Source organism: Primulina huaijiensis, chromosome 12 (genome assembly GCF_012295235.1).
Source record: "Primulina huaijiensis isolate GDHJ02 chromosome 12, ASM1229523v2, whole genome shotgun sequence".
Classification (NCBI taxonomy): Eukaryota; Viridiplantae; Streptophyta; class Magnoliopsida; order Lamiales; family Gesneriaceae; genus Primulina; species Primulina huaijiensis.
This window is the reverse complement of record NC_133317.1, coordinates 7,292,281-7,315,150: the sequence shown is the minus strand read 5'-3', so window position 1 is coordinate 7,315,150 and position 22,870 is coordinate 7,292,281. Positions and strand designations below refer to the sequence as shown.

Genomic DNA, 22,870 nt, shown 5'->3' with positions numbered 1-22,870 from the left:
AAATAGGACCAATAGTTGTACCACATATTAAGTAGACCACATGACTTAGTTTCAACCGTGTATCGTGCAAACATACAATAGCTGCATCAGATAATTTATATGTAAAGATCATTCAATATTGCTTTTGCTGAAACTATCAAACACAAGGTAACAATGTATCTGAAAAAACTCACAAATGGCTTATAATTTGTGATTAAGGTAACGGAAATTGTAAAGCCTACAATTGAATATGAAACGTCTTGTATCAAATAAACTGACTTAATATGCCTTTTCAATGACAGATAAATATCTCAAGAATTTTTTTAAAAAAAATATGGCTCAAATTTTGTACACTGGGGTGATTCCAAGCACATGAAAACATTTTCTCATGACAATTGCCGTCGCCTCACATAGCAACAGTCTACTTGTCTCCTCCGCCGAGCCAACAACCTACAAGTTTAGTAAAATCATGTTTAAACACATATTGTCTCACAATCCCTATATGTCAACAGATAGGCATTTGAACACCAAATGGTTGGGATCATGCCATGTCATAGCCATTGCTATGGCATGGCCATTTGGATATGAGAACGCCCTGCTCTGGATCAATTACCAGCATTTTTCTTGATGCAAAATGAATAAACGTCATACCTGGCAGTTGGTGTAGAATTTTGTGAAGTGTTCGGATAAATTGTACAAGTATTCACACAGCACATTCGGTAAAAGATTAGTGCATGACTCTTCAACATGCTGTAAAGAAGTGCAAAAGTATAGTAAGATCAAACGGAATATGATGATGTCAGAGTAGTTATCTCTATAATCAGGGCCTAGTTTACATAACAATTCACATCAAGTTAAATACTTCTTGTACGGCCTAAACTGATGGATGTATCAGTATCATGTGTATTTCATGTGGGACTGACACTTAGGACTGACACTTATTTCAAGTCCACAGGTGTATATTACATTCTCTCAATTCAACATAAACTCGATCTAATTCCATCAATAATGAGTGCATCCAAGAAGGAATATCATGGCAAAATAGTTAGTTACCTCTGCAAACTGTAGCAAATGAAGCCCCAACCTGCGTTCGTCGGGATGAGCCAAGTCTATCAACCCTTTCTGTTGCAAAAGTAAACAAGAACGATTGCTGTGAATCATGAGTTAACTTTGAATTTGGTCAAGCGCAAAATATGTTCCTCAATAGTGTATGTTAATTTCGACTCTGATATTTGAGTTTCCTTTTATATAAGATAAGCAGAGAATAAAAGCAATTAGAACACATCACAGAAACACTAGAATGTGTATCACCATATTAAGATCAGAAGAATCTTATAAGTAAGTCGTCCCACCTTTTTCAACTCTTCCATGTCTTTACCCGATTTCCTGATAATTGAACAGATTCGAGCATGTGCATACAGCAAATACACAGCAGTATTCCCCTGCCCAAAAAGGAACAAAGTAATAAGCAATAAAAAAAAGGATAGCTGATAAGAATTCTAATTAATGTACCAGAACAAAGGAAAAAGCCCAATCAGGTGGAGGCAATAAGAGGAAGGACAGTTTTATTGATTTGATGCAGCAAAGAACAGCATTTCATTAGAGGCGAAAAGTAAATTTTGCTATAGTTATATTGCCCAGAATAAACTAATACATCACAATTTAGTATGTAACTCATAGAATCCAATGGGCATACCTTGTCATTGAGCATTTGATCAAAACTAAATGTATAATTAGTCGTCCTGTTATTCTTCAGGTCAGCATATCTGTTTAATATACAGCAAAAACCATTACTTAATGATTCCAGAAGTAAAATCTAGGGAAAATTACAAAGCGCTTCCTCTAAACCAAACATACAAGTGATCCGTATATGGATCAATTCTTTGTGATGAACTAAAGATGTTTATCATAGAGATAAATTGCTAATTTCTCGGGACTCTTCATTAACTCAAAATGAAGGACACTCACTTAACAGCCCCATATCCAACCGCTTCAGCAATTTCATCAAGTTCAACTTCAGTCCACTCTTTCGCCTTACCTGGCCAGGTTCAGATTTCAAAAGATTAATTTAATGGTACAAGTAACAAAAGATAAACAATTCAGCAAAGCAAATTGAGAGAAACAATGCAAGAATTGCACATGGCAACAAACCTCTTTCAGTTAAGGTAGCTTTGCATTTACTTTTGGCTTCATCGAGTAAATCAACTAGTTTGACAGTTTCAGTACTTCGAGTACGGAATCGTTTTCCATCCTCTCCTAAAACAAGCCCAAACCCTACGTGACTAGCTCTAGGATAACTATTGACATCAGCTGGAAGCCAACCAGCCCGTCTAGCTGCCTGAAAGAACAGTCCATAAAGCTCTGTAGCCTTCTCCAATACAGGAAGACGAACAGTGCGCCAATAATATAGACAAGATGCGTACAAGAAGAAAAATGTTCAAACTTACTGTGAAGAACATTTCGAAGTGCTCACGTTGGCCAACATCAGTTACATAGATAATCCAATCAGCCTTTTCTTCATTCAGTCGATACCTATAAAGAAAAAGAAATCATTTCACACTTTGCATTGGCAGAAGTCGGTACAAACATCTAAGAAATGTTTCAGAACAGGAAAAAAATGGTTGAAACAAGATAATCAAAATTCAAACAATTAAAAAAAAGGAAAGAACACAGAGAACTGCCTCGAATACAAGATGAATCCATGTACACAAAATTCAAAGCTCACCACAGAGCAGCAAGATCAGTTGAGGCATAGTTGAAGCCACCATCCCTTTTCACAACAATAAGCGGTATAGCTTTTCCTTCAATAAAAATAACACGAGCACCTTCACTTTCCTGAATCAATCCCTTCTCACTCAACAACTCTAAAGCCCGTGGAATATATGGATTGTAAAAACTTTCACCCTGGTGAAACGGACATGTTCAACCAAAAAATAAATTAATTAATTAACTTTAATAGCATCACATAAATATAATCAATCACCTACCAGGCCAATTACTACATCATAAATATTAATAACTAAATTACAAAAAATAATATATTTTGTATTAGCCACCACACCATAAGATTGCCTATCAACTGCATAGACTGCATAGTGCATTTTGGTAATACTCTGATGTGTATACAGAATCAGGTTATCATAAATCTAGCATTCAATGGAATTGTTACAGTACAAGGTCTACACAATGAGCAATTCCAACTCTCAGTAGACGAGTTAGAGGCAGCAAACAAAAAATGAAATGGCGTCGTGCCGTTGAGGTCTCGAGGAACAAATGCACCCATATTACATATTTCTAGAACAAAATAATATTAAAAAAAACACACATTCCACTAAAATTAAAATAAACCAGTATGAATAACTTTACTCAGATAGTTGTGGTACCTTTTCCTCCAAATGTACTCCAAGCCGCTGATAAACTTTCTCATATCCTCTTCGGCTAATTTCACAAATGTGAGCCCATGCATCTCTATACTGCTGCACTCCGGTCTTTACCGTGTACAGTCATAGCATCAGGTACCAAAAACAAAAACACTGATCAGTAACCACATGGCTTCATGCTTTGATTTGACAAAAAATATTAACAGGTCATAATTGCTTGTCAAGGCTTGAAGCATGAAGAACCAAACAATTACAAGAACTCAAACTCAAATCCTTGAGCTATAATTAACACACCTGGAGACTGACCACCGCCCTTTGTGCCCTCTCCTTGAAATCGGGATCATTATCAAATCTCTGCTTTGAGGCCTTGTAGAATGCCTGATTAAGAAGAAAGACAGTGGTTCATGGGACCCTTCACCATAACTCCATTATTCTTTTATAGAAATAAAGCATTTAGATTTGTTCTCATGCACATAAGTGTAGCCAATATTCACTCTTCAAAAACTGAAATTTTAAAAGAATAAAAAGTTAATGCTAAAAAGAAATTCCAGAGTATATACAAGGCTAATAAAATGCAATAAAATGTAATGAGAATGAATATTCCACAAGCTTCTGGTTGCTCAGATCCTATGCAATCAGCCTGGTATGTACAAAGACCATTTTCAGTCTCCACGTCGTTAGTGTAATAAGTGAGGAATACAACAATCTACAAGATGTTAGGTATTCATATTCATTCTCTCACCTCCAGATCTCCAATGGCTTGATCGCTTGAAACTTCTCCACTTGGAAACTTTTCAAAAAGGTACTCAATCAACATACCAAACTGCAAAGCATTTCCCACAACCTTTAGTGTTCATGATAGAAATAACAAAAGAATCTTTATAATAATCATTCACTTGCATCAGCAAATTATTGAACCATAAAATCAATTCCATAGTTGTCCAGAAAAGAGAAAATGGAAAAAAGGAACGAAGAACTATAGCAATCCAAATATTTTCCTTCTAAAAGACACATTCTACCCATAATTTTTTAACATATAATCTCATTGGTCATGTTCGGGTGACTACAATAGATTTGAGACCCAAACCCTTTCAAACTAATATTAAGAAAAACCGCTAAATGAAACCATTATTTAAAGCAATAAAAAATTACAAGGGAGGTAAATTAGTCTAAGACCTCACTAGTAGCCAAAAAGATCCCCAAAAAAAACCCCGAGAATTACAACTTCACAAGAACTAACTTAAACCCTAAACTGAGCTACAAGGCTAATGACACATTACTAAAACAGTTACGTGGACTTACGAGAAGTACGTAAATAAGGCAATCCAATCCAATCAATCTTACAAAGAAGTTGGAGGTGAGCATTGAATTCATGTTCAGTTAGGAGTTGAAACCTCTGTTCTCAAATGCTTCATAAATAATTGAAGGGAAAAAACTTAAACATCAACAGCTAATCCACGAGTATATAGGATTGATTAATACCAAAAGCTACTCCACAAATAAATTAGCTAATAAGAAAGGTGTTCATGACAAGAAAATCAATCATTTTTCTAAATAAGACCATAGCATCTTTAAGACTGATACATATATCCACCTGTGTGCCCCAGTCGCCGACATGGTTCCTCCTTAGAACCTCCACATTTGAGAATTCCAGCATACGAGCAATTGTATCTCCAATGATTGTTGATCGTAAGTGACCGACATGCATTTCTTTTGCTATGTTAGGTGAGGAGAAATCAACCACGGCTCTTTTCACCTGAAGCTTAGGAGCCCATGTTTCTATACCATTGACTAGCATCTTTTGAATGCTCTGCACCAAAATTAGGTAATACTTTACTAAAAAAAACACGCACGCGAAAGTTTAGCTTAAAGAGAAGTCCTCTATGTTAATTACTTTTGCTATGTATTGCCGAGACACTACAACATTTATGAATCCAGCTCCAGCTATTGTGCATGAATCTATAATCTCAGACACGGGAAGATTTTCCCTGATGGCCTATAAAGCAAAAATACATTTTACAAACATTAAATTCTATAATAACACTTTCTTTAAGAAAAAGCGCAAGAAAACATCAGTACCTGTCCAATTGGTTGTGGGCCTCTAAATTGAGTACCCTTGCCTTTAACTTTTGACCATAATCCCATGGCATTGTTGCTGTAACAACAAAAAAGGATTCCATAATTAACAAACACAGAGATCATAGGTCATATAAAGTTATCTGATGCAAGATACAAAGAAAGAAAACGAAGCATAAAATAAGAAAGTTGCGACCAACTTGCTTTTCCAATAGTTCTACACTATAACCTTAAAAGAAATGCACCATACCATTGATAATCACCAAACTCGGGTTTTTGGCATATAGCAATAGAGGGATCTATGTCCACCTCCTCAGGGACAGTCAATCTCAATGACTCTTCAAATATCTTCTCTAGTTTTTGTTTAAGACTTCCCACAATCTCCTGGTCCTGCTCAAATGGGCATGCACCCAAAACATCAAAAAAGCTCACCACAAAAGTTGCAACCAATTTTCTAACTATCAATTTCAGTAAGTGATGTGTCACTGATTGACATCGGAATTACAATATCAGTAAGTGTTTTGTTTGCCTTAGATGTGAAGCATCGTAGAAATGGGTTACAACAACTCACATTTGACATAGTTGATAGAGACTGTGCCTTCACCGAGCAGCAGCAAAGTTTTCGAGAAGTTCTAATAATACCTGTCTAGTTTCATGAGAACCACGAGAACTTACAAAAAAGCACCAGCGTGTTGTTGCATTTTGGATGAAAACATAGAAACTGCGGAAACTTAATGAAAGTAGCATCAACACACGACATAAATTAATAGATAGGTCACCGAAGGTTTGATTCTTTTGGGAGACACGTGTGCCATTCAGAATTTTGGAAAGGTGTTTAAAAAACATGAAATTTAAGCAACTATTACAAAACAGATGTGTTTTCATGCCTTGTACATTTGCATTCCCTGCAAAACTCACTCTGTAACAGTAACAATGATCCCATTGCATCACAACCATTCAGAACCCATTTTAATCAATTGCAGGTGAATTTGGACACACTCGCTCAGTCCAGACTTACTCAAAAAACCAATGTATATTATTTTAGAAATATCAACATATGAAACTTCAAAAATGTTCAGCAAAAATCACACACTTTGTGGTTATCTAATAAATTCACAGGCTCAGGTTTTGCGTATCACAAAACCTTGTATCAAGAATATGGGGCAAGCTTCAAACCATTGTGAATGCTTCAAGTTAAAGTCAACTAGTTCCTGTAAACTTATGTCGAACCACTGCAACGAAGGGATTCCAAATATCAGAATAATAGCAGTCCAACTCATCCACACACTCAATATACATAAAACGTGGAGAACTTTGGATGAAATGAGCGGAGAACTACATACCAACTGATAAACATGTAATTGGGCTGGCAAAAGTAGCACTTAGTGACATCTCAACGCCGAGTGACGATGAGGAAATAAATTATGATGTTCAACAAGATGAAAAGACGTGTATTTATAAAGCTTCGTGTTGGTGTATTGTTGATTCCAACAACAACAAAAAATCGTCAGTTCGCATTCTGAGAGAGCCTGCACACATATTCAAAAGTTTCGAACCAGTATAGAACACAAAATAGAAAATAAACCAACAGATAACAATTATAGATATAGCAAACAAGACCTAGCACTATTAATAACATGAAGTATATACTACCATACATTAATATCATTCACACCTTTCGACAAAGCCGTCTAGATAACTACAATATTAAAAAAAAGAACATGTTGAATAATACAAAATTAGGTTTCTTATTCACATCTTTAATTGACACGATATTTTTCTAGATCAAGATTTCGCAAATACTGAAAAGTTGAAGGAAAAATCATCGTGTTTTTACTCGAAAACTAACACATTAACAATCTCCGAAAACTTGAGGAATCTTTAAAAAAAATGGATAGAAAAACAAAATTCTTTTAAAAAAAGAATCATTAAAGCTACTGACTGCACCTCAAATTATTCATAAGAGCAGAAGAACGCGCCGGTCGTGAGGTGTGGGAGCAGTTAGTGAGGGAGGAAACGAGAGAGGAGGCGCCGATGAGAAGAAGCTTACATAAGAAGATTGTGTGGCGCTTGGCACTTGACTTTTGGGTTATTCTATTATTATAGATAACTGTATATATATCTAATTAGGGTGTGTTTGGTACAAGTGATGAGATAAATAAATGATTGATTATGCTATAGATAACAAAATTGATATATTATTAATCAAACATTATGTGATACTATTAAGATTGTTTGGTTCAACATTTTGAAGATATGATTAGCTTTTAAATATTAATAAATTTACTATTATACCCTTGCTAAGTTTACTTATTTGTTGTACACATCTGAAAGCAATACATAATATTAGATAATAATAATAATAATAATAATGTTAATAATAAAGATATTAATAATCTTTGAATTAATAAGTGTAAATATCATTAAATTAAATATAATATAATCTTTTATTCAATAAATAACGTAACTCACCACTTGGATTCAATAATCCACCTAAAATCTGAAATTACAGAAAACAAATATAATTAAACCCTTTTCACTTTTAAGAACTTGAATCAAGCCGTTGGTCATCATTTCTAGTTCATTTTTTATTTTGGAACTGAAACCAAGTTCTAATTCAAAGATTTCGTTAAGGCTTTAGATATCTCCCTTATATGTGTTATAACCGAGTCGGACTTCCATGATTTTACAATCGTTCAACTACTCGTAGTTCAATCAAGAATCATATACCATACTTGAATTTGATTTGTTTGTGTATTAGAGCACCAAAGTCTGGGCTTGAAAAGTAGGAACTTCTTCAAAAAATTGTTAAATGATCAGCTTATGATTATGAAATAGACAACTCTTTTTAGCATACTTGAGATAAACACCACTGAAATAGCCTCAATAAATCATTTTCAAACTTGATCCATTTTCAGTAGCTCACATGGAGATGATCAAATCTCTTTCTATAAGCCGAAAATGCAAGTGATTCATCGACTCATATATTCATACATACTGTAACTATACAACAACAGATAGTACCAAAACCAAACCAAGCAACCTCATGCACAGACAACACAAGGAGCACAATTTTTTAACCTCTTCTTCAAAAACACAGGAAATCTCATAAAATCCCCTAAATACAGACTTTATACATCGTATATTCCATTCAGCAATGTGACCACAAGATATTTTTCCTCAAACATGGCAACTCGTTAGAAATACAGAGGTGGAGTAACTCGTTGGTTTGCATCTTCAATTTGATTGCTAACAATTCACAATAAATTTTCTTGTTTTTATCAGCCAAATAAACAATAACTTCTATCCAATCATTGATCTTTTAATTTCACAATATTTTAGATGCAAATACATATCAGAAATAAGTGTATGGAACAAAAATCTATAATCATCTAATGTTTCATTATCTGCACTAAACGATGTCTAACCAATAAAAACATTAAGATGCTACATGAGATTACTTTCTCAGAAGGAAAACGAACCACATCTTCAAGCATTTCTTCTCGAAACGCAATGCCAACAACCAATCCACCACACTACTTTTTAAAATAAAATGTCGGGCCGCTTAGAAAAGTGGAGCACTCTTGGCACAAACGATTTTAGCCACACAGAATATTGGAATATGATCATTAAAGTGTACACTAATTGGCACCTCAAATGCGTAAGTCAAACACCAATAAAGAAACGTAATCCAAAGACAGCTTAAACCTTAAGAACAAAAGAGTGGATTTATAATTAAGCAGAGATGGGAGCAACTCACAAGTAATTCACATATTCAAAAGCAAGTCCAGTGAAACATGGATCAGATACAATGAATGAACTATTGCACATTGACAGTCCACTGGTCCAGTGAAACACATTTTCGGCAAATCCATTTATTTACTCTCCAACTGATGAAAAATAAAAACTTGAAGGCATATTGGAATCAAGACAAACAAGCTTTAGTCTCTTGAGTAGATCAAGTCACAGAAAAGTCTATTAACATCAATGCACCTTCATCATACCAGGAAAGCCACAAAAAAACAAGTTTCTCTACTATTAATAACACGACCCAAAAATCTATCAAGCCCAAAGAGAAAACAAAACCCCCAACAAATAATAATATTTCACAATCCTAAAGCAATTCATCACGTTTAAAATGATTCCAACATACCAGAAATCATTCTATCTTGAACAAATCTCAATAACACCGATTCAGATATACAAATTAGGAGAGATCTTTGCGTTATACAATTTCGGTGTATATACGATTTAATCAAATGTATACTCACTTTTTGAGAAGAGGCGGCGACTGGCTGAGGGCTGAGGGCTGAGCAGCTGAGGCGCAAAGGGAGGGAAGAGGGAAGAGCGAAGAGCCGAAGAGTGGAGACAGTAGAATATTAGAAATTAGAATTAGGAATTTAGTTTTTTTATTTCTTAATTTAAAATTGAGGTGTCTTACCCATATTTATATTTTAACACATGATTATTTATACAGACTAACTAACCATGTGTTTATATTTGTTTAGGTTTTATTTAACAATGTAATTATTAAAGTTATATGTATTATGAGTGTAACAATTTTTTATTTATCTGTAATGTACCGTAATTCCATTTCTGTTGAGGCCGTGAAGCCGAGCGGCACCTTACCCCACCGCCGTAGCACCGCCACGCCGGAGCAACAATCCAAAATGGCTGAATCTGTGGGGTTCAATAGTCTCGATTCACTAATTGATGCAACTATGCCTAAATCTATTCGAATCTAAAAGATGGCGTTGCCTATTTTTGACAAAGGCATATATGCTTGAGCACATGACATATATATTTGGTTTCTAAAAACAAGATTTTTAAATCGTATATTGGAATGGGATATTATAATACTTATGTCCGCCGTAATCTTGAGGAATATAATAGAGAGTTCAACATTTTAATGTACGATATCATTAAAATAAATCATTCATAGTATGAGATATAAAAAAACACATCAAGAATTAAAACACTAATGGTAAAAAAAATTATTAGTGTGCATACAATCATCACATTAAACTGATGGGTATTTTAGAAATAAGCTAAAAAAATAGACAAAAGCTAGAAAATCGAGCTATTAACATACTAATATCGTGTAGGAAATTATATTTTTGAAAAACAAAAGAGCCATAGCGCTGTCGTACTAAAGATATCATGATGATTCTCTAAAAGGCCACTTCCTTAATATATATGACAAATACAATATCATAACCTCAAAAACAGAAGAAAGTAGTAGGGAATAGCACAAACCATGTATTTGATTGATAGGATCCAAGTGTTCATCACAAAAACAGTAGTATAGCCTCGATTTTTCTCATTCCTTAAAAGCTTCATCTTTTCTTCCATGGGCAAATAAAAAAAGTAAAAAAAACAAAAACAAAAAATCTTTTGCTTTGGAAGAAAACCTCCTCCATGAATTTATTGCCAATTCAATGATTTATAACATAGAAGAACCCAGTATCTAAGCAAGTCTAAACTTCATGTATAAGCTAATGTGTGAGGATACAAAATCGGCTTTTGATATACAAGAGAGGGAGAAACAAGACTGGCATTGCAGTTCAAAATTCAACCTTTAGGAAAAAAACTAAACAAACATTGTTGTCCATAAAGTTAAACGGAAAGAGTATCAATTTTAATCAACCACAGTTCACATCTAGATCACTACTAACGCCAATCACCTCTGGTAGCCGTTCTCCTACACTGACATGAAATGAGAAATAAAATAATACCATGAAAATTCCTCTACGGAAATCAAGCCGAGTGGCTCATTTTTTATTCACTTATAAAACTACAAAAATAAAAAAGCTCGAATTCGATGTTATTGTGATTATCACAAATCAATATAAGATTATGAAGGCTGTGATAGATATTATGAGTGCTTATTTTATAATATTTCCCATCAATAACGAGGCTGATGATTATAACAAAATCAAGAGAATCGATAATAACAATTTTTTAAAATTTATATTGGAATCCAATCAATTCCAAAAGCCCAATTACCATCCCCCAAATCTCTTTCACTCACCCAAAAGAATCCATACTCCAAAGAACAACAGAAGAAGAAGAAACCCAAGATTTGAGAGAGGGGAACGAAAAAAGAGTGGGACAAATTAAACACAGTAAAAGCTTACCAACGGCAAGAGGAGGGAAAGGCATACATCAGAGATAAGAGCGAAAAGCTGTAAGAAGAAGAGGACCACGGACGACGCGCCGAACAAACCTTTCTTGCTGGAAGTGGCTCGCTGTAATGGGGGGAAAGACAAAGCCGAGGCAAAGTAAACACAGGCGGAGGGATGTCAAAGAGAGCAGAACAAACAAAACAAAAGCAGAACAAGGAAGTGATACAATCGAAGACGAAGCAACTATAAAAATAAGACAAACAAAACAAGAAAAGAACAAGGATAAACCCAAGAATTGAAGGTACGTTCACGGGGAAACGAAAGGGAAGAAAACAGACATAGTAGAGGCTTACCAGGCTGTAGAAGGGTGAAAGCAACCCAGCACAGGTGACACCGAGAAGCTGGAAGAAGAAAGATGGAAGAGACACCCGAGGCAAACCTTTTTTTGCTGGACTCTGCTCGCTGCAACTGGGGGAGCACGAGAACCAAGGCGAGGGAAACAAAGGAAGAGGAGGAAAACTGAAAAACGAAGGAACCTCGGTGCAACCGGAAGCAACATGGTGTGGTGGAGAGAAGAGCAGAGCCCACGTGATATAGTCCCTTGGTTGTGGTGAAGTGGAAGTGATGCGTGTTTTTTCTTTTAACCGGGAACCGTACATAGACTGGCCATTTAAAAATTATATACGCTTTCATATACCACGTGATATATTACATTAAAGCATGCTATTGCGGAAAATGGCCAGTTTAATTCCGGAAGCAGTTAACCCCTGAGCCACGTGTCCCTTCAACTACACCACAGCCGGTCAATATCACGTGGGATGTGCTCATCTCTCCTCCACACCCGTAGCTTCCGGTTACACCACTGCTTCTTCGACTCCTCGTTTCCCTCGTCCTTCTATGTTTTGCTTGCCTTGGCTCTTGTTTTCCTCCGGTTGCAGTGAAAAGATCCCAGCAAAAAAAGCTTGCTTGGTGTTTTGTCTACGTCCTTCTTCTTCCACCTTTTCGGAGGCACCTATGCTGCGTTGCTTTCTCCTTGTACAGACTGGCAAGATTTTGCTGTGTTTGCTTTCTTCCCCTTCTCCCCGCGAGCTTATCTTGAACTCTTGGGTTTATTCTTCCTCTTCTCTTGTTTTGTTTGTCTATTTTTTTTAGTTGCTTCGTCTTTGGTTGGTCCGCTACCTTCTTCTGTTTTTTATCCGTTTGGGACTGAAAATCAACTGGCTGATATATTCACGAAACCTTTGGATTTTGAGAGATTCTCCAATCTTCGGAACTCTCTCAGCATGTGCGTACAATAATCACACACACATGTTGTCACTGGTGTTGCCAACACCGGGGACAACACCATTTATGCATGACTATTATTAGGATACTAGACATTCTGCATAATCGTAAATTATCCTTTTTTGTGTTATGTACATCATGTTGACAATTTTCTCAAAGTGTATACCCTGACTGTGCACAATCCTTCTATGATAAATGAGTGTTGTATACTCAGTTTCTAACTGCTGAGAAAAAAAATTTCGAGAATTTCTTGGATATATCCAATACTACTGTCGTAAATTGAGTCCCTCAAGGACACTTATCAGGTGAAAAACATAAAAGAAGAACAAAATTTTATAAGCTTAGAAGAAATTGGAAAAAGCTACCTAGAGAAGTCCATTGAAGACCGTTCCTCTATTGTGGGAGCTACCACTTCTAAAGAGACAATAGAAGAATGGAAAAAGCTACCTAGATGAGTCCTTTGAAGACCGTTCTTCTAGAATGGGAGCTACCATGCCTAAAAATTTTTAAAAGAACGTTGTGCATGTTAGTGGTGTTGCACTATGGAGTTGTCAACACTTAGTACCAACACAGATTCACCTCCACATTGCCTGAAACTTTGACTCATCATCTAAATTTAAGGCATCATTAGGACGTGCATATTTGTTTCGTGAATTCATTAAGTCCAGTAGGCTATCTGCTTCTAACACAAACCAGCTGATGAGATCTTTCTTACCCATTTTGAAGAGAGGTGACTTCTTATGTTCATGGGGTGTAATCGATGTGGGCTTGATTTGGATCATCTGTGAAAATGTTTAAATGCACACCCAAACCTTTGTTATCTGTTAATTAAGGATTAAAATTGTGATTAAGCCGTGATGAGAATTCAAAAAAAAAATTACCGTTGCACTGGATTGAATCGGTTTCATTTTTACCGTTACTGTGCGCTGTTTCCGAATCAAATAGTTACCATTGCAAATAGGGTTTATATACTCCATCGCTTGAATTTGCTCTATTTACTTTACCCTCATCTTTCGTATTTGTCTCTATTTGTGCTTTATTTTCATTCACCATCACTCTGGACTCGTCTTATATTCTGTTCCTCGTGTAAAATCGTCACATTTTCTTCTTTGATCATGGCAGATAATCAATTCGATCCACAGGATATTCGTAGTGAATTAAGAGCGAGTCGTAGTGATTCCCACCAAAGAGCAACACCATCACCAACACTACGGTCTGATACTCCTCTCGAAAACCCTCTGCAGATTATAGTAGTTCCTCCAGAGCCTGTCCTGCTTGAGGAAATTGCTCCAGGTGAACCTGGAAACCCATGGGATCCGAACATGCCAATTGATTACGAAGCTTATAGGCGGGCTTTTCCTCCACGGCCTTCCAATTTTCTCCGGCGATCGAAGAGGCAGGCAAGATATAGCCCCAATTTTGACGCCCCGAAGAAACCGCGGATGGCCACATATTTCACTCTCGACCCAGATTTTTCGTCTGGAGACGATTCTAATGATAATAATTTTGAGATGGTTCATCGAAAGCGGTCAGCCCGCACGAAGAAGACAACTGCTCCATCATCCTCCGCTGCTCCTCAAACTGATAAATCTCCTGAACCCTCTCCAGATATAGGTTTCTCTTCTGAAGATGAACAATCACTGGCTGATTTCCTTAACATCTTGCGTGACTCAAAGAAAAGACAAGAATCTGTGGATAGAGGAGGTGATGTTCAATCTGAGTCCCTCGAAACGAGCCAATCAGACTCTGAGTTTATGACTGAAGTCGAACAACCTGAGGACGACTCTGATCAAGCAGCGAGGACTGAGGAATTCACGGATGGTGTTGAGCCAAGTGCTGACAACACTGATCTGGAGGACTATAATCTTGCCTCCTCTTTCTCCACTAAGTTTTACTCGGAGCTGGCTGTGGCTCAATGGTACTTGTATGCTCACATAGAGTTTATCGAGGAATGCAACATTGACTTCGAAGCATACGGTAAATACAATCTGACTGCCTTTATTCAATCTCGCAGACTAAGTTCCACTGTCAACTCAGAGATGCCCTATGCTCGTAGACCAATCCTCGAATTTTACTACAATTTGGTCTCCAGTGTTGGTGATCGGAGATCTGTTAAGTATGGAAGGGTGTTTGTACGGGACACCATATATGATTTCTCACCCTACACCATGAGTACTATAACACCCTTCCGCAAATCTTAAGGGAACTAGAATTGTTGATCTTCCTTGATCTGCGCCCTGTGCTAGACCGCGTACTGCCCACACTACTCCTGCTTCTGCTTCACCAACTGCTACTGGTGTTGCTCCAGGTGTTGCCCCTGGTGTTGGCAACACTGCTATTTCATCACTCTCTGCCTCTGAAGACTATATCGTATTGATGGTTCCTGAGGTCCATGCTCACATCTCCTTCGGACTTCAATAGATCCAACAGGCTCGTGACACCATTGCCTCTACAAACACACAGATATCCCAATCCAATGCGACAATCGCTTACTATGAAAATCTGATTGCGCATTATCGACTAATCCTCGAGGTAGGCGTGCATTCTGGCCAAAAAGGGGGAGATGATGCACTACCAAAAATGGGACAAGATGTTGCTGGTGGTCCTTCCTCTGGTGATAATGGGAACGACGGTGATAATGAGGAAGACACTGATGAACGAGTTGATTAGGCTTATGCTTTGCTCTTGGTTTTTGCTTATGCTTTGGACTTAGTTTTTGCTTTGCTTCTTCTTAGTCCTTTGTTCGTGTTTCATATATGTTGTTGAAGATATGAACTGGGGTTACTTGTGTTAAACATTGTTTTTTTTTCGTGTTTTGGTACGTGTTGAGCGTCTGAACTAACTTGTCAATCTCACGGGGAGATTCACCAAACAATCTCAGGGGGAGCTACTAGATTCATATCTCAGGGGGAGTTACGAATGTCCATTGTTTTCTGTGGAAGTTTTGTCCAGAAATGCAAAAAGAGGGAGATTGAAAGGAATATTTTATTCCAAAAATCTATTAAGATTTTATTTCGATTTTGCACTTCTCGACAAATTTGATAGATCTGTTTTCCTAGATATGGAGAATCCTATTATTAGGAATTATTTAATTAAGTAGGAAACTTATCTATAAGATATAAGGTATTTGTTTTATATTAGAGTTTGATTCATATTAAACTCCAATTTCCTTGTTTATAGGTGGGAAGGATCCTTGAAGATTTAGAGAGAGAGAGAGGTACTTAGTAAAAAGGTGAATAATCATTGAAGGTGGGTGCGCGACAAGTAGAGAAGATCGACTGACGTCTACAGGAGCGTTGCTGGAATTAATTCAGCATTTTGCATTCGGAGCTTGAGTATTTCTGAACCACGGACCGTGTTGCTGATTGGTGTTGCCAACGCTCGAAGAACAATACTGACGCAAAGTATTGGTCTAAGGGTGTTTTTCGGTTTTGTTTATTTATGCATCGTGTATTTACTTTGAGTTTTTGATGCTTTTTAGTTCCTTGAATTGTCAAGGAATTTAGTTTTGTTTAATCTCACTAGCATTGGTTTTGGTGTAAACGATTTACTTGTTGTCTAGTGAAATTTCGCCATGAGGCACCACACAAGTATTAGTACTTGTACATAATTTAATCCAAGTGTCTGTCTATTAAATTTATATTAGAGTGTTAAATAATTAATTTTCGCTGTCGTGTTGTGTGCCGTGTTGACAACACCGAGCACAACACTGACATCTGATAAACTAATTTCAACATATTTATTTCCTGTAAATTTGTGCGCAACAATCCTTTCAATGCCAATATATATACGTGGATTGAGTATAGACAGTTGCCGTAATCTATATATAGACTAGAGTATGTCATGATCCATTTTTCTCACATTTCAACAGGTGGGGCTCCTCTTTTTCTTCTCAATATTCTGGGGATTCTTCCCACTTTTTAATGCTATATTCGTCTTCCCACAAGAAAGACCGATGCTAACAAGAGAACGTTCCTCAAAAATGTATCGTCTGTCGTCCTACTTCTTTGCATGAACGATCGGCGACTTGCCAATGGAACTTGTTCTTCCAACAATATTTGTTACCATCTCATATTGGATCGATGGCCTAAAGCCATACCTAATAACCTTCCTACTAAACCTGTCCATCATCCTACTCAATGTCCTAGTAGCACAAGGACTCGGGCTAGCTCTCGGTGCTGTCCTAATGGACTTAAACCAAGGAAGAACGCTATCTTCAGTGCTAATGCTCGTGTTTTTGCTAGCAAGTGGGTATTACATCCAGCACATTCCGACATTCATCGACTGGTCAAAGTACATTTCGTTTAGTCATTACTGTTACAAGCTTCTTGTTGGGGTGCAGTATCAGGAGGATGAATTTTATGAGTGTGGATAGAATTTAGGGTATTGCAGGGTGATTGATAATCCAGCTATAAAGAATCTTGGGATTGATAATCTGGGTTCGGATGTGGGTGTTTTGGTGGTGATGTTGGTGGGATATAGGGTTTTGGCTTTTGTAGCTTTGAAGTTGAGGCAACCTCAATAACTCAAAAATTCATTTTAATTAACATTTTATTTTATATGTATTGAATCCATTGAGTGATGAAACATAGATGGACATGTAATTGTCAATATATACATCATGAGTAATATGTTGATAGTGCTAATACAACAAAACACGAGACGTTAGATAAACTCTTAGAGTAGTACTCTTACGGTAGCTTGAACTCAATCGTATAAATCAACAGCATGGATGTCAACTACTCAGTCCCATATTTTGTCACGGTGTCAAATATCCATGTGGAAAACAAAATGTAACATTTTGTTCATATAAGAATATAAAGACAAAAATAGAAAAATTTGTGCTTGTTTATATGAAATAAGTATATATAATGCATTAGATGACATTAAATAGATGAGTATAACTTACATTCAATTCGATTTAGTTCCTGGTGACATATGTAAAGACAAGTCTCATACCAGCTCTCTAAGCAGAAGGAACTAATTATAGAATGAACACATTAAGAATAGTGATGAAAATTTCCTCTAAACCTGACAGAGAATCTGATACCCGACTCGAATACAAAATGGTATGGCTGAGATTTTCACCCGATTAAATAAATGGATAATCGGGTACGATAATATAGGCGGATTAACTCATACCTATACTCGATCCGAATACCCTATTAAATATATGTATATACATACATACATACATTTATGTAGTTATTTATATTAAAAATATTAATTCTAATTTACTTGATGTTTAGTTTGCTATTTTTTTATCTTTAATTTTTTTATTGTTCTCTTAAAAATTTGGTAAATAAGCATAGTTTTATCGAAATAATTCCATTTTGAAAAAATATAATTGTAGGCAGTAATAAGATATTTGAGTAGGATATGACCATATGGGTACTTGATCCTCCAACTAGTATAAAGATAAGGTTGAAAGTTAAATATATGATGGGGATGAGGATGAGCTGAGGATGAGAGTGGATACAATAAATTATGATGAAGACAGAAACATAGAATCTTACTCGAACCCGATCAATGTCATTCCTAATTAAGAATTCGTAAAAAAAAATGTTAAAGAACTAAAGGGAAGGCTAACAAATATAAAGCAATAAAGCAGCAAATTAAATAATATAATAACATTAAAGATGACTTCCAAAACAACACAAGTCTATCCTGAAATTGGAAATAATATGATTTATTTAAAAAATTTGACATATTTTTTTTGTGATTTATACATCTATTAATTTATAGATAATTCTATAATTACACTGTATTTGTTGTTGACCTTGTTTAGTTTATAATCATATCATTATAGTTTTAAATGCATACATTACGGATGAATTGTGTTTTTGTTTCTTGATTCTTATTCATATTTTTTGCTTATTATGTATATATTTTTTCAAGAAACAAATAAATATATGCCTGTTTAAAATTAATACTTTTAATTAGAAACATAAAAAAGAGTGGACTCGGAAAAAAATAACGTTAAAATTTGTCATTGTTGAAATTATTAAAATAATAAAGAAATATAATACTAAGAAATAATATAAAACTAGCCATTAGTGCGAGCGATTATTTACATGCATGAATTTTTCAATTAAATTAATAAATTTTAAAACTTTTTAGTTATAAGAATGAAGTAATCTATTCTATATTTTTATAATTCAAAAGAGAAGGTAAGAATAAAAAAATATTTAGTGATTCTTTTAAAAAAATGGAAAGTGGGCGAGATATATATGTCATATCATATGTTTTTTCATAAATTCAAAATTATAGATCAAAATAAATATTTTAAAATTTTTAATTTAGAAAATAAATGAGATATAATAGTTACCAGTGGTTGCACGTTTCTATGCAATTAAGTGTTCATTTTGTGATCCATTTAGTTTATAGATCTTCAAGCACAGCATTTGTTCAAACATATATTTGATTTTTATGCTAAACACGTTTGAATCATTTAAATTTATTCATGGTAGGCTATAGGATTACAGGAATTCTTGCCCTTGGGGGTGTTATGCTTTCCTTCTTCTCCCTTGTTTTTTACAAGGTTTGCAAATATATTGAACATCCATTGTCGTTAAAACAGCATTTTTCGATATTTTTATCAAAAGATGAATATGAGAGTTACATTACCTGAAGAAATGTAATTTCAGATGCAGTTGGATATAATTACTTCTACTCTGGCGACATCCATAGAGGTATAGTTTATGGAGACCAGCCAGAAATAGATAGAATTTAGTAGGATGTATTTTAGATGTTATATTTTAATTCAACTACAACTAGTTAGACTGACATCTTATTGAATGTTTGATGCTTATCTCTATTATTTGTAACTGTTTCATGGGATATTTATCAAGATTTCTTGTGCAGGCTTGAACTCTATTTACCGAAAAATAGAGATGGACCAAAGCCAGTAACTGGTGGAGCCTGGATTATTGGGTATGTAGTCATTCTTGTTTGCTTTGATATTTTTTAATATGGAAATGTATGTTTCTTCTAACAAAATAGTACTAGAAAAAAAGCTCTGCTCAAATTATTTAAATTTGAAACATGGACTGTTATATTTCACTGTTATTTGTGTAGAAAAAACACATATGTGCGAATTGGACAGCTACGAATCTTGACGAAGTAATGCTTAAGAGAAAATGGCCATCGTTGTATGATCTGAAACACAGAACCTTTGGTGGTGTTTCAAAATTAGTGTCAGACAAATTAGAGCACCAAAGAACTGAACCTAGCAATATTTAGAAGGGGAAATAGAAGATTGACTTGGCAAGTTAGATTTCCGCAGCCACAGCTGAAGAGAAGTTTTATATATACAAATCCATACATTAATATTTCTTTTTTTTTTTATCCAAGATTTTATGTTCCAAACAATCAGTTAAAATTTTCGTTTGCTTAGCTTCATTGTTGGATCTTTCTTCTTGATGAATTCTGACAATCAGAACAACATCTATCAGAAAGAGATATCATTGTACTTTGCATAGACTACAAGTATATTAACCTATTGAATGATCATTTTTACTCGATGGTTGCTTACTTGCTTACAAGATTTGTCCTGGCACTAAGTATGGGGGCAATGCTGAGATCAATTATTCTAACTCAGATCATTCGGGAGAAATCAGTGTGAAATATTTTAACTTTCAGTCTGATCCACAGTGACAGAACAATGTAGTCCCAGCGGTCGGCAGGTCTTAATTTTAATACACAGACAGATCTCTTTGATCTAATATCTTATATAACCCCCATTTTTCATGCATTAAATGAGTCATCTGAAATTCAATCTCAATGATACATCTGTCTGCCAACTACTTTATACAAGATTATGTTAATGGCCATTTGTGTGGCTTAGAGATATAGCTACTTTTGTATTATAGGAATTTCCCACATGGTACAATTAGTGACATGGTGAATGATGTTTCTCGAGGTATTTCATTTGTTTGCAGTAATATTGCTGATTATAGAGTTGATCCTAACAGGTAGCCTGTTTGTTTTTGTTGGTATATGATACTTTGGCCCGTGTATACTCGGCCCATGTAATGCTAGTCCATGTAATGTTGGTCCATATGGGAAAGTCGCATCTTAGTCTAGGAGTTCTACTTACTTACATTCACGCTTCTTACTTCGTATATATAGGACCTTGTACGTATTCTTTGGCAGTTGATCAATAATACATAGATTTCTTCATTTTGCCTCCTATGGCGGTTATCAGTTTAACATGGTATCAGAGCAGCTGGGTTGATGTTCGCGAAGATCTTTTCCGTCAAGGATCTTAGTTCGCAGCTGATTTTAGACTCAATCGATTGAGATCGTTGAGCATTTCATTTCGTCCTTGCAATTTTCCCAGCTTCTGCCGAATAGATCTATGGCAACCAACAACTTCAATGATCCTCTGTTCTTACACCCATCTGATGCTCCAGGTATGACTATTGTTAGTGAACAATTGACAGGAGTTGAAAATTATGGGATTTGGAGTCGTGCTATGTTAATTGCACTTCGTGCGAAGAATAAGATAGCGTTCATTGATGGAACATGTGTGCGACCAGTAGAAGGAAGTGTTACCTTGAACCAGTGGGAGAGATGCAATGCCTTGGTTTTATCTTGGATTATGAATTCTGTTTTGAAAAGTATTTTCAGTGGAATTGTATATTCGAGCGATGCCTCTGTTGTTTGGTCAGACTTGAAAGATCAATTTGATAAGGTGAATGGTTCGAGAATCTTCTCTATTCACCGAGAATTTGGGAAGCTGACTCAAGGAAACAACACAATTTCGGTGTATTTTTGTAAGCTCAAGCAGCTATGGGATGAATACAGTTCCTTGGTCATTATGCCGTCATGTGAATGTGCTGCAGCGAGGAAGTATGTTGAACATGATCAACAACATCGTCTATTGCAGTTTTTGATGGGTCTAAATGATAGCTATATGCATGTTCGAAGCCAAATATTGATGATGAAGCCTCTTCCATCAGTTAGCCAGGCATTTTCTTTGCTTTCTCAAGAAGAATCTCATCGCATGTTGTCCTCAGTAGATCAACCTACCTCAATTTTCTATGCTAGACAAGGACGGGGCGATGAACGGAGAAAGGAAGTGCTTACATGTGAACATTGTGGGTGGAATGGGCATATTAAGGCTCATTGCTTTATGTTGATAAGATATCCTCCCGGCCACAAGTTTTACAAACCACAACAGGGCAGAGGAAGCTCTCCACGATTTAATCGAGAGTTTGACAAACCCAAGATGAAGACTATGGCTCACAATGTTGCTGAAGTTGACAACGAGGTGTCGCCAAGGATCACTACTGGAGCTGGTTCAAGTTTTACCCCAGCTCAATATGCGGAGATATTGCAACTATTGGGAGGTACTACTCTACACTCATCAAACATTAATGATGCTAAAACTTTGCAGGCAGCGGACACCAATGTTGTGAACATGGCTGGACAATTTCATGGATCTGCTTCTACAGATTGGATCATTGACACAGGGACCAATGAGCATATGACTGGTAACTATTCATTGTTGCGTGGTCCTAAATTTTTGTGTTCTTCCCCTAGTTCCGTGAGATTGCCAAATGGGGTTCAACTCTTAGTTAGTGCTAAAGGATCCGTGGCTATTTTAAACAACACTATCATTCACGATGTGTTATATGTTCCCAATTTTCATTTCAACCTCCTTTCCGTTTCTAAGTTCACAAAGTCCCATGACTGTTATGTCACATTCTACCCTCACTGATGTATATTTCAGGACTGCAAAAGTGGGAGGATAATTTGGATTGGTAGGGCTCAACATGGACTTTACTACCTGTCATCATCACCATCCCAGCCTTCTCAAGTTGCACACCATATAGCCTTTAACATACCTCAATGTAATACTTTCATTTCATGTACCTCTGTTACTCATGACTTGTGGCATCACAGATTAGGCCATATGTCTCTTACTCGAATGCAGATGTTACCTTTTTTGTCAAAGAATATAGATTTTTCTCACTGTGGAATTTGCCCAAAATCAAAACAAACAAGATTGAGTTTTCTTAA

General features: G+C 35.9%; 3 protein-coding genes across 9 annotated transcripts; 1 reads left to right on the top strand and 2 right to left on the bottom strand.

Moving 5' to 3' along the window:
• Window positions 1–160: 160 nt before the first annotated feature.
• LOC140989525 (arginine--tRNA ligase, chloroplastic/mitochondrial-like) lies at window positions 161–9,857 on the bottom strand. Of its 5 annotated transcripts, XM_073458741.1 has the most exons (20): window positions 7,383–7,681; window positions 6,779–6,964; window positions 6,580–6,667; window positions 6,007–6,081; window positions 5,686–5,825; window positions 5,439–5,514; window positions 5,254–5,355; window positions 4,954–5,169; window positions 4,102–4,182; window positions 3,654–3,737; window positions 3,363–3,467; window positions 2,705–2,883; window positions 2,427–2,511; window positions 2,131–2,317; window positions 1,948–2,017; window positions 1,676–1,745; window positions 1,332–1,421; window positions 1,033–1,101; window positions 631–729; window positions 161–429 (listed from the first exon to the last, which is right to left on the bottom strand). In XM_073458741.1, the coding sequence occupies exons 4-20, from the start codon at window positions 6,013–6,015 to the stop codon at window positions 319–321; spliced, it is 1,773 nt and encodes a 590-aa protein (XP_073314842.1). In that variant the 5' UTR covers window positions 6,016–6,081; window positions 6,580–6,667; window positions 6,779–6,964; window positions 7,383–7,681; the 3' UTR covers window positions 161–318. The 5 variants fall into 5 exon arrangements, with proteins under 5 accessions (XP_073314842.1, XP_073314839.1, XP_073314840.1 ...); XM_073458738.1 differs by lacking the exons at window positions 6,580–6,667; window positions 7,383–7,681 and adding an exon at window positions 9,707–9,857 and having other exon boundaries at window positions 6,007–6,077; XM_073458739.1 differs by lacking the exon at window positions 6,580–6,667 and having other exon boundaries at window positions 6,007–6,077; window positions 7,383–7,686.
• Window positions 9,858–9,866: 9 nt separating this feature from the next.
• Window positions 9,867–12,650, bottom strand: LOC140989526 (uncharacterized). 3 transcript variants are annotated; one of them, XM_073458744.1, is made up of 3 exons: window positions 11,914–12,650; window positions 11,662–11,683; window positions 9,867–10,115 (listed from the first exon to the last, which is right to left on the bottom strand). In XM_073458744.1, the coding sequence occupies exons 1-3, from the start codon at window positions 12,217–12,219 to the stop codon at window positions 10,000–10,002; spliced, it is 444 nt and encodes a 147-aa protein (XP_073314845.1). In that variant the 5' UTR covers window positions 12,220–12,650; the 3' UTR covers window positions 9,867–9,999. The 3 variants fall into 3 exon arrangements, 1 of the variants encoding a protein (XP_073314845.1); XR_012177502.1 differs by having other exon boundaries at window positions 10,692–12,650; XR_012177503.1 differs by having other exon boundaries at window positions 11,600–12,650.
• An 8,553-nt stretch (window positions 12,651–21,203) lies between these two features.
• On the top strand, window positions 21,204–22,870 carry LOC140990184 (uncharacterized). The gene is made up of 3 exons (XM_073459764.1): window positions 21,204–22,424; window positions 22,581–22,667; window positions 22,754–22,870. Exons 1-3 carry the CDS (start codon window positions 21,204–21,206, stop codon window positions 22,868–22,870), a joined length of 1,425 nt encoding a protein of 474 aa, XP_073315865.1.